This window comes from Ascaphus truei, chromosome 8 (assembly GCF_040206685.1).
Source record: "Ascaphus truei isolate aAscTru1 chromosome 8, aAscTru1.hap1, whole genome shotgun sequence".
Lineage (NCBI taxonomy): Eukaryota > Metazoa > Chordata > Amphibia > Anura > Ascaphidae > Ascaphus > Ascaphus truei.
The window spans coordinates 56,260,750-56,272,842 of NC_134490.1; the positions used below are offsets into that span (position 1 = coordinate 56,260,750).

The 12,093-nt window shown below is 45.5% G+C and overlaps 1 protein-coding gene across 2 annotated transcripts; it reads left to right on the forward strand.

The window, feature by feature from the left end:
• The first annotated feature begins 1,080 nt into the window (after positions 1 to 1,080).
• Positions 1,081 to 9,604, forward strand: EEF1AKMT2 (EEF1A lysine methyltransferase 2). Of its 2 annotated transcripts, XM_075612163.1 has the most exons (6): positions 1,081 to 1,269; positions 5,977 to 6,042; positions 6,189 to 6,303; positions 6,994 to 7,104; positions 7,721 to 7,937; positions 9,413 to 9,604. In XM_075612163.1, the coding sequence occupies exons 1-6, from the start codon at positions 1,223 to 1,225 to the stop codon at positions 9,514 to 9,516; spliced, it is 660 nt and encodes a 219-aa protein (XP_075468278.1). In that variant the 5' UTR covers positions 1,081 to 1,222; the 3' UTR covers positions 9,517 to 9,604. The 2 variants fall into 2 exon arrangements, with proteins under 2 accessions (XP_075468278.1, XP_075468279.1); XM_075612164.1 differs by lacking the exon at positions 1,081 to 1,269 and having other exon boundaries at positions 6,147 to 6,303.
• The last annotated feature ends 2,489 nt before the right edge of the window (positions 9,605 to 12,093 follow it).

The window sequence follows — 12,093 nt, forward strand, 5'->3', positions numbered from 1 at the left end:
TACCAGGTACCAATGAGCTCCGAAGACTAGGAGACAGCGTTTGTCTGCCCCCTCGGTTTCTATCAGTTTACCTGTATGCCCCAAGGCATTTGCAGGGCCTCGGCGACCTTCCAGAGGCTGATGGAGAAGACCATTGGAGATATGAATCCCAGAGAGTGCCTAGTCTACCTCTAAGGTATTGTGTTCGGAAGACATCTCGAAGAGCACGTGGAACGTCTCCTGAAGGTATTAGATAGACTGGGCAGCTGGCAGATCAAAGACCAGTCAGGTCCCATGCATCGGGGCCTCCGACACCAATCCCCTCACGCCTTAGGGTCCTGGCCTGTACACGCGCGGTGTGAACTCCAGTCGAAGGGTCTCACACCAGATCCACAGCAACAGCAGTCTCTTGTCACTGAGCACTATAGGGAAATCCCTACAGCTATGGGCAGTCCCTACAATACTTAAACCTGGGTGGCTCCGGGCCTATCTGGGGCCTAAAGGGGCAGTATATAGTCCTAGCCCAGGAAGCCACTAGCTCCATGGACATTACTTGCTCCTCGCTCCCCCGCGACCAACTGTCGCCTCTCGATTTCCGCAGAGGAGTCCTGACCCAGCAACGGCTGTTCGTACCTTTTTCCCCACGCGGGGATTTGTAGTCTTTGTACCCTCTCCTGAGATGGCCGATGCTCCGGGCGCAACTGCACATGCGCGCCGAATCAAAATGGCCACCACCACCACTCCTGCTCGATCCCGCTGAGCAATTCCCCGCTCTGGAGGCAGGGTAGGGGGACCGTAGGGGGCCTCCGCTACATATGTAAGAGGGTGTTCCTATTTGAAGTGTATAGGGGACACCTGATGTTTATGGGAGGTATCCTATTATGAGGACACCTGATGTGTGCAAGAGAGTGATACTTTTTTTACTAATATTATGACAACTGATGTGTACAACAAAGGAATCCAGTTTGATCATTATGAGGACAGCTGATTTGTAGCACCTAATAACGGAGTTGTGAGCTGTAATATTCAACAGTGGCACCATAACAATGTTGTCAGACATCAAGTTCTCTTCTGGGACCCGCCCCTTAGTGACATCACGGTGGTCTCTTGCCCTGCTCATCCACAATGCACTGCACTGGTCGCTCTGTCAGGAAGACGTGTTAGTACCGGCCCGCCCCCGAAGTCAACCCTTCGCTCTGTCTCTTGTTCGTCTCCCTCCCTGGTGACGTTCGGTTCCAGTGAGATGAGCGAGGCCGAATTCACTCCGTCCAAGCTGGGCACTAAGGCACAGTGAGTTGGGTGAAGTGAAAGGCATGTTGGGCGCCATGTTGGTACACCCGGAAATACGCGGTGGGATGCAGTGTTAATTGCACCACGTGTAATCCTTTTTTTTTAATTGGAAAGCTGCATTATATTTACAGCCGTCAAGGTTCTGTTGATTTCAACAGAATGTCTCAATATGACTGCAGAATAAAAGTCCATCAAATTTTGGGGGAGAGGGGGGGTGTTGTTCACATTTTTGTTACTTTGACTGTTGGACCCGAGCAGCTCCGCAGAATGTGCTGTGGGACACGACTTGGTCAGTATAGGATAACCACCTGACTGAACCTTGTATGTGACAAGCACAACCAGTCCTAAGGATGGAGCTTTCTGTCTTCAAGTTACCTGTCCCTGATACCTAGTAATGGTGGTCAATCCACTGCCGATGTTAAACCATGGGCAAATAAACAGAAGGTTAACTCCTCATTTTAGTCTTAGGCCTCGTGCATGGTCAGCGCCCGTGCTGAGGCGCGCTCACGCTTACCCTTGAGCCCCTGCAGCCGCAATGAGAGCGGCTTTAGCAGGGACTCGCGTACGCTTCAGCAAGTGTGCGGAAGCGTGGGTCTTAAGAAAATTTAAGTTTTGGTGCTCACGGGAGCGCAGGGCCGGTCATGTGAGCGATTCGCCCAATGAGGGCGACTCAGCTCCGTGACGTCACTGCCCCCCCCCCCCCCCTCCGACACGCCCCCCGGACGGCGCGCTAACCAAGGCCAGGGAAAGCACCCGCTTTCCCTCAGCACGCCTCCGCACGGGCTGAGTCACCATGGACTCAGCCTTAGATTTAGGCAACAGAAAAGCACTATACAGTTTGGTTAATATTAGATCACATACACAAATGTTTGCGTCATTATCCATTTCCTCTTGTTCATAAAGGCATAGGTAGCTAATCAGCAGGTCTGTCACCATTATGAACCCATGAGAGCTGACGGTGTGAGAGGTGCTGTAGCATGTCATGAATGTCACTCGTATGGACCCGTTGTCAGTAGAGGTGCTTCAGCCCTCTTCTGAATGTTAACGTGGGGATACTGCCCCCTCCTGTCTCTCTGCGTTCAATCTGGCAAAGAGATCAAAAACTTGTAATGTTTTTTTTTTTAATGGCAATAAATATCAGCAACCAAAAAAAGAGAGTGTACAGAGTACACAAAGATCCCAAATAATAGCGCACCGCAGACCAGAGTGGTATTAAATCGTGGTCCAGTATGTGCGGCTAAACAAACATTTAAAATAACTTTAATACAAATAAATGGATAAAACCGTGAATATTCCTAAATCTCTAGAAATAGAGAGAGACAAGCCTCTACCTAGAGAGTGTATGGGATCAAATAGACCTAGGTGAAAAGTGTCAATAATAATGCAATTATATGGTGCTTATCTGGTAAATCCAGAAATAGAACACAGTCCTGTTGTAGAATTTGTGGGGGGAGAGATATTAATATATCAATTTAATTGCCCGAAGTGTGTAGGAGGGGATGTTCCGCCATATATGGATCTGATAGTTAATCAGATAACTATAGGGAGTATGCTAATAGATGACTGCTAGGTCTATAAGGTAAGTAGGTATTGAAGTATACCTTAAATGAACACATTTACAGAACTAAAGATCTTCATGAATGGAAGGTGTATGGATCTAGGTACTACGTGTATCGTGTACCTATGATGTGCATAAGTAGTGACCTTGTAGAGGTACTGTACCCTATGGATCACCTATTTAGTGGGTACAGATACAAAGGACTAAACCTGTATCAAACTACTATAGCATATAGTTATATACGGTGGTATAATGTGAAGTGCGAATACTCTGCGCCTCTCATAGGTACCATAGATAAATACCCAGCTGCTATTGTAGGTGTATCTGATGTAATAAAGGAATCTAATGGTGAGCTGTTGCATCCGTGTGGGTATTCAGTCCAGGGAGAAATTCTCACCATTAATGTGGGAAGTAGACTCCATAGGGCCTAGTCTGCTATATTGATTCAGTGAGTTCACTGTGAGACACATGAATACCTATGGTACACTAGTAAAACCTTCTAAGGGTAGTAACACAGGTATGAGTAATCTGTTAATGCAAAGCAAAATAGTTTCTCTTTATTACTGTTGACTCTTAGGACATATATGCAACTGCACCAGTCTGGTGAATAGTGAGGCGGTGTGGGGAACACTGTTTAATGGTAGTAGAAACCCGATGATGGTGTGCTGAGGTCACAGCAGAGTGATAATGGAACACTGCTGTTTAAACCAATTCTAGCCGGAACCCTGTGCATGTTCGTGGAACTTCACATTCCAAATGGTGTTTAGTGTCGCAGCTTGAGGGACACTGTATGCACAAAGCTGGAAAACAGTGATATCTGCTGAATGACGGTGTGCTGCAAGTAGTGCAGGGCAAGGGGTAATGGTTGGTGTATATATTCTTATTGTAACAGTGCTCCTTGAATAAACCCCGAATTTCTACGTGAGTTCATAATATGCTGTGTACTGCGAGCAATACCCAAATGGCGGTATGCCACGGGTAGTGCAGGGCAAGGGTGAGTTGTTAGTGTGTATACTCTTGTTATTACAGTGCTTTATGGATATCCCCGAAGTGCTCCGTGAGTTCACGTGACCGCTCCAGGAACCGATTGGCGTCAGGTGCTTTGCATTAACAGATTACTCATACCTGTGTTACTACCCTTAGAAGGTTTTACTAGTGTACCATAGGTATTCATGTGTCTCACAATGAACTCACTGAATCAATATAGCAGACTAGGCACGATGGAATCTACTTACCACATTAATGGTGAGAATTTCTCCCCATTACAATAGCAGCTGGGTATTTATCTATGGTACCTGTGAGAGGCGCAGAGTATTCGCACTTCACATTATACCACCGTATATGCTATAGTAGTTTGATACAGGTTTAGTCCTTTGTATCTGTACCCACTAAATAGGTGATCCATAGGGTACAGTACCTCTACAAGGTCACTACTTATGCACATCATCATAGGTACACGATACAGGTAGTACCTAGATCCATACACCTTCTATTCATGAAGATCTTTAGTTCTGTAAATGTGTTCATTTAGGGTATACTTTAATACCTACTTACCTTATAGACCTAGCAGTCATCTATTAGCATACTCCCTATAGTTATCTGATCAGATCCATATATGGCGGAACATCCCCTCTTACACACTTCGGGCAATTAAATTGATATATTAATATCTCTCCTCCACGAATTCTACAAGAGGACTGTGTTCTATTTCTGGATTTACCAGATAAGCACCATATAATTGCATTATTATTGACGCTTTTCACCTAGGTCTATTTGATCCCATGCACTCTCTAGGTAGAGGCTTGTCTCTCTCTATTTCTAGAGATTTAGGAATATTCACAGCTTTATCCATTTATTTGTATTAAAGTTATTTTAAATGTTTGTTTAGCCGCACATACTGGACCACGATTTAATACCACTGGTCTGCGGTGCGCTATTATTTGGGATCTTTTGTGTACTCTGTACACTCTTTTTTGGTTACTCTACTTACTCCCAGGCAGCACGCGACCATTATCTGGGGGCTTGAGCAAGGTAACACATCTCTCGCAATAAATATCAGCAGCAGCACAAGACAAACCAGACTCCCTGAAAAATGCAGACCTCCCAAATCAGACTCTCAAGACATCACTGTTACAGATAGGGGAACTTACCAACATTTGTTTCACTGGGTTGTTAGAAAAAAACTTAAGAAGTTTAATTAAACGTTTAAACCAAGAATCTAATTTTCAAGAATAGATTTACTGGCAGAATTGTCCAATTTCTGAAAAATAGTAGGTATTTTTTTTGGCAGTATAATCAATGGTTTTCTTTATAAAAAAAACTAATAATAAATGTTGCCCTTTTTCAAAATGGATTTACAATTTTCTCTTAGTGGAACATTTAAAAAAAAAAAATAAAGATGAATGACAGATTTGACAAAATGTCAATTTTGTGAAATGTCTTCAATTTTGCCAAAGTTAGTTGGGAAAAAAACCCCACATGAATTCAGGGCAGATTCAAGCTTTTTCCCCATATCCAATTTCTACTTCCTATGTTAGCCTTAGTACTGAGTGTGGTACCAAAGTGTATTATTCCCATAATTGATGTAAGCAGTGGCTTAATAATGCATGCTTAAAAGCATGTTAGGCTAGAACATGATAGTGTTAGGTAGGATGAGTAGCTGTAGAAAACAACCTGTGTATTGCTTGGCAGAATGTGGTAAGAAAGAAGGGTATAATGGAAAAGGAGAGAATATAAAAAGTTGAGGTGGGTGGAAATTATTATCTTGAATTGTCCTTTACAGGTAAAATGAGCGATGGTGGGCATTGTAGTTTTGCTATTCTGTACTTTGTCATTGGTGCCTCCCTATTGTATTGGCTGTGTACTTATATGGGAAATTCATTTTACAAGGACCTGTCAGAGACAAATACAGGAGTAAACGCTACCAATGACATGCTGGTAGGTTGGCAATATATGGCATAAAAAGATGAGAGAAAGCGGCTTATGTCAGTTTATATGTATTTTAGCAAGGTGAATGGATTTACTAGGAAATTGGTTATTTTTTTTAACTCTGCGGTTGAGCCCTATATCTGAAAGCTTCCTTGTTTCCAGCGTTATAGTGATTCCAGCAGAATCACTCCACATTCTTGTTGCCTTCTCTCTTTACCCAGCTGGGACGCCGTCTACAGACGGGAACTTCGAACGTTCCAGGACTATGGTGATGAGGGCGAGATCTGGTGAGTGGAATGAAGAAGAAATATGATCTGTCTGAATGGTAATTTGCACAACATTGTATGTTTATTCAACGGGTTGTTTTATTTCCTTGTGTTGTGCTTAACAGAGGACACCATGGAAAATAGTAACACTGCCTCCCTTGTGACAGGTTTGGAGAAGGTAGTATGACTCGTATGATCAGGTGGCTGCATGCACGTAAGGTACCACTTGGTGCCTCAGTACTGGACATTGGCACTGGGAATGGCATGTTACTGGTGGAACTGGTAAGGATAACATGGATCATATAAAAGCTAAGTTCAGCACTCTGCAGCCCCATGCTCCATTATTAGTGCTTGGTCTCCCATTGACACCTTATTCTTACCCATCAGCATAGGTGCAGCTACTGTTGAGTACAGATGCTGTACATTTACAGTGCTATGTAGCTGTGCGGGGGAGGGGGAATGCATAACTGGGGCCGGGTATGAGCTGCTTGATACCGTCACTTCACTGCAGTCTGCCCTCACCGTAAGAATATGAACACTTGTTTGTCCTTCAGTAATCCCCATACCCCAAGATTATTTTCCATAGTTCATATTGTGTCCTAATTCTTTCATATTTAGATCCTCCCATTTCTGTTTTTGTATCGCGCTCCTTACAAAAAAGTGGGCCTATTTTGTAGCCTTCTGTTTTTCAGGACTCATCATTTGAGCATTAAGGCTTCCCCCTTCCAGACCTCAAGGGCCACCAACAGGTCAGGTTTTAAGGATATCCCTGTTTCAGCAATGGTGGCTCAATCAGTGGCTCAGTTGTTGACTGAACCACTGATTGAGCCACCTGTGCTGAAGCAGGGATGTCCTTAAAACCTCATCTATTGGTGGCCCTTGAGGGCTGGCGTTGGCCACCCCTGCACTATTTAGATTATACTTACCACTGTTCAACAAAATTAAATACTGCATCTTCTGTTGTCATTACAGGCAAAGTTGGGCTACAAGAGTCTCACAGGGATAGATTATTGCACAGATGCTATAGAGCTGGCAAGAAGCATATGTGAAAAGGAAGGTGTGTCCCAAGGTGTGCATCTACAGGTGAGATCACCGGTCAGCCCCGGTGCAAGTAAAAAAACCAAAAAATCCAGGTCCCTACCTGTGGTTGGGTTTTTCCACGGCGGCAGTGATGGAGGGAGCCCACCCAGATGGTGATTACAAAAGTTGGGCCTAACTTCCATGTTAGAACCACCTGAGAGGGCTGCCGCCGGGTAGGGCACCTTTAGAAATGTTGGAACACTCCTCAAGTAAGTGTCGGAAGAGCTATGGCTGGGCCCCTAAAGGTGGTGGGCCCAAGCACATATGGTCGTTCCGCCACTGGGCGAGATATAATGCCACCCTTGGGTGGGGGATATTGAGTGAACAGAGGTCACTAAAGGAACCATATAAGAATATATGTTCCACTGATCATGTGACTAAGTTCTACTCATAGCCAGACCAATAGACTATTTAAGTGCTGAAGGACCGTCCTGCTGGTTATCACTCTGGGTTAGTTAGAGGGGCAGGTAGTGTACAAAGAAGTAATTATGGCAGAAATTTTACCTGTGTAGGAGTTTTGGGGTTTTGACGTTTTATAGATACTCCGTATTACTATACGCCCCCAGCACATTCACTTTAATTAAATGCTGCTGTGACACATCTGTCTGTGTTGCATCAGGTCACAGACTTCCTGGACACCTTCTATACTTCAGAGCAGTTTGACGTTTGTCTGGATAAAGGGACGTTTGACGCAGTGAGCCTGGATCCCAGCAGAGCAGCAGAGAAGCGCAAGCAATACGTGCAGTCTCTCTGCCAGGTCTTGAAACCACATGGGCTTTTTATGATCACATCCTGCAACTGGACTAGAGAGGAGCTGCTGGAACAATTTGAGGATGGTAAGAGGCATATAAGGGTGCTGGGCATCACCAACCTCTCACCTTAACTTGCAATATCCACAATATTTGGGAGGACATGGTCTCCGATTCCTTATCTCTCTCTTAGATTCCTTATTATTATCCTCACCACCGGATTATTTTGTAACACAATAAAAGGCAGGGATGATTTTTCATAAGAAAAGAGAAACCGGAATATATATCTCCAACGATTAAAAGAGAATAGTTGAGGCATTTATTGAATGAATAGGAATGTTCTTCAGACATTTCATTTAAGTTCTAAGAGAGCGATTCCAAACCCCCTTTGCTTGTGGACTGTCTCACAGATAAGATCTTAAAGCTGCAGTTCAGTCTTTTTTTATTTATTTATTTTTTTATTAATTTTTTTACTTCAATAGCTTCATGTGGGCAATCTCTAATTACCTAAAGAACAGCATAGCTGCCGGTCAATTCGTTCTCCGTCTATTGATCGGCAAAGTTTGGCGACATCTTTAAATATGGGGAATGTAAATCGTTGCTATAGGAACAAGCATGCTTGTTAAAATAGAATACAAGAAAATTGGTCTTTCAAAGTTGTTTTTTTTAAAACAGAAAATGCTAAAAGTATTTTTTCTTACTACAGAACTGATTTATTAAAAAAAACCACACATGCAGGATATTGCCTGAACTGCAGCTTTAAGACTTACAAATAACAAGAAGCTATTTTATAGATTTTGTCTGGTCACACCCTGCTACAGCCCCAGTCACTTTGTGCGCGCGCGTCGGAGCGACTGGCGGCCCGTGCACCAGTTTCAGCCGTGGTCTGTGGTTGCGCATCAGGAGAAGAGCAGGAGATCGCGACGGGGGCGCAGCCATGACATCACGCGGCTGGTTCGCCCTGATTGGCTGAACCGCCGCCGTGACGTAGCTGCCACGGCAAAAGAAAAAAATATTGTCTTTTGAGAAAGGCGGTCGGTCGACATCGCGCTTTGTGCGCGCCCGCACACACCGACTGGGGCCTGCCCCATAGAGGGCTGTACTTGGTGTGCGGCGCAGCCACCGAGGACGAAGCCTTAGGCTAGTTCCCCGGGATATGCTGCAGCATGCGCTATGGCGTGCGCTGCAGGAACGCGAACTGCCCCTCAATTGGGCGGGGTCCACTAGCTGCCTTAGCCGCCGCGTTGCACGACCAGATTTTTCTGAAGACAGTAAAATTGTCTTCAGAACTGACGACGGAGCGCTGGGCACGCCCTCCCCCCCCCCACCCCTGGCGGTTCAGCCAATGAGGGTGAATCTGTCGGGTGACGTCATGGCCGTGTCCCCGGCCCCCTCCCCACCTCAATCTCCTGCAGCTCAGCCACAAACCGGAGATCACAGCTGCACGCGCCGCCAGCCTGCCAGGCGGGCGTGCAGCGCCGACACCGGGGCTGTAGCCATAGTGTTTGTCTTTGCCTGACTGTAATCACCAGCTTCCCTCACTGTGTTTCTTTGTCTTGCAGAATTTGAAATCACAGATGAGCTGCCCACACCTTCGATCAGTTACGGAGGGCAAGCAGGTCACAGCGTTACTGCGTTAGTATTTCGAAAGCGGACTGGCTCGTGAAATGAGGCATCTACTAGTCCCTGCGGGACAGGGGGATCACTGTTGCATTTTATTATTACCCACTCAATAAATACCGTTTTTCTCTGTTTATACTGTTACTTTGTGTGGCTTGCAACGAGACTGACAGTACGTTTGTACAATGTAATTTCCAGGGAATTAGACACAAGTTGGGTTTGGCATCTATAAATGTCACCTATAGCTGAGCACTAAGCACCTATTAGACTGTATTTAAGAGATCCTGGACAACGTAACATTCTATTGGTAAAACAGTAGGTCTCCATTGAAGTTTTTGGAAGCATGTGGCTGGGAAACTGTGAATGAGACTTCATAAGAGTGAGCACTAACCTCCAATTCTGGCATGAGGATACAGGATGGTTCCTTGGCTCCAAATGATCAACGACATGTTATTACCCCCTTTATTGCCTATATAATGTATTCGTGTTTTCACATCTGTTTGCTTGTGATATGTATGTATGTCTTTATTTACATAGCGCCATCCATGTACATAGCACTTTACAGCAGTAATATACGTGCCCTAATGGTAATAAGCACTTCACAAATAAAAGTAGACATTTAGGAAAAGGAATGTTTGCCCTGAAGAGCTTACAATCTAACTGATAAGTAGGGAGAACTAACAGAGACAGGAGGATGTTACAGAAAGTGCGTCTGCAAGGGGCCAAAGTCCGTGCATACAAGATATATAGTGTCAGCCAACGGAGCTTCCCACCTACCTCTACTCATTCCCCTTCTACCTTTCTCTCTCACTTTGAATCCTGGCTCTCTTTCTCTCCTCAGACTCCCCTGTTCTTCTCCTTGGGGACTTCAATTGCCACATTGATGACCCCTCTCTCCCTTGGGCTTCCCGCTTTCTTTCTCTAACCTCTTCTTTTGGCCTTCAACAGTGGACTGCAGCCAGCACCCACAAGGATGGCCACTACTTAGACCTGGTTTTCACTAAAAACTTTTCTCTCTCTGATTTCTCCATTCCCCCTTTTCCTCTCTCTGACCATCACCTCATCTCATTCTCTCTATCTCGCTTCTCCCCTTCTCCACCTCCATCTACCCCCCGGTTCTGCAGAAACCTGCGCTCTATTCACTTACCTGACTTTGAGTCCACTTTAAGCTCCACCTTCTCCTCTCTCAGCTCTGCTACAGACCCTGACAACCTGGTCAGGAACTACAACTCTGCCTTGTCCTCGTCTCTTGATCTACATGCCCCGCTTTCTCTCTGCCGCACTCGCCCTTCTAACCCTAGACCCTGGCTAAATTCCCACACGCGGATGCTGCGTTCCTCCACTCGTTCCTCTGAACGCCTCTGGAGGAAGTCTCACACTCTCGCAGACTTCCTTCACTACAAATTTATGCTATCCTGTTTCAACTCTGCCCTCTCGCAAGCTAAACAAGCCTATTTTTCTGCACTAATCAACATGCACAAGTCTAACCCACGCCGACTGTTCTCTGTCTTTGATACTCTACTCAAACCACCCTCAGCTGCCTCTCCTTCCTCTATCTCCGCTCAGGACTTTGCTGACTATTTTAAGGAAAAGGTGGAATCCATACGGCAGAACATCCCCTCTGTTTCTTCCTCCCATCCTACACCTCTTCCTAACTCTCCTCCTGCCTTCCTTGACTCTTTTTCCACTGTCTCAGAGGAGGACGTGTCGCTGTTGATCGCCTCCTCTCCCTCTACCACTTGCCCTCTTGACCCCATTCCCTCCCATCTCCTAAAACCTCTAGCTCCTACTATAATCCCTACGCTCACACACATTTTGAACTCCTCCCTCTGCTCTGGAACCTTTCCATCCTCCTTCAAACATGCAACAGTCATACCATTACTCAAGAACAACAAGCTTGACCCTACCTGTCTTTCTAACTATCGACCTGTCTCCCTCCTGCCTTTTGCCTCTAAACTCCTTGAACGTCTTGTATTCTCTCGCTTGCTCCATTTTCTCAACACCTATTCTCTCCTAGACCCTCTACAATCTGGCTTCCGCTCTGCTCACTCCACCGAAACAGCCCTCACTAAAATAACTGACGACCTCCATGCTGCCAAAGACAGAGGTCATTACACTCTGCTCATATTACTCGACCTCTCTGCAGCATTTGACACAGTGGACCACCCTCTTCTCCTCCACATTCTCCATACTCTAGGTATTCGGAACAAAGCTCTATCCTGGATCTCATCCTACCTCTCCCATCGTACTTTCAGTGTCTCTTCTGCTAACACCTCCTCCTCCTCTATTGATCTCTCTGTGGGGGTACCCCAGGGCTCTGTCCTGGGACCTCTTCTCTTTTCTCTGTACACACTCTCTCTAGGTGACCTAATAACATCTTTTGGGTTTAATTATCACCTCTATGCCGACGACACACAAATATACTTTTCAACACCTGTCCTTACACCTACTGTACAAACCAAAGTTTCTGAATGTCTCTCTGCTATATCATCCTGGATGGCCCTCCGCCGCCTTAAACTCAACATGGCTAAAACAGAGCTCCTCATACTTCCTCCCAAACCTGGCCCTACTACCTCCTTCCACATTACTGTTGGAACTACAATCATTCACCCAGTATCCCAAG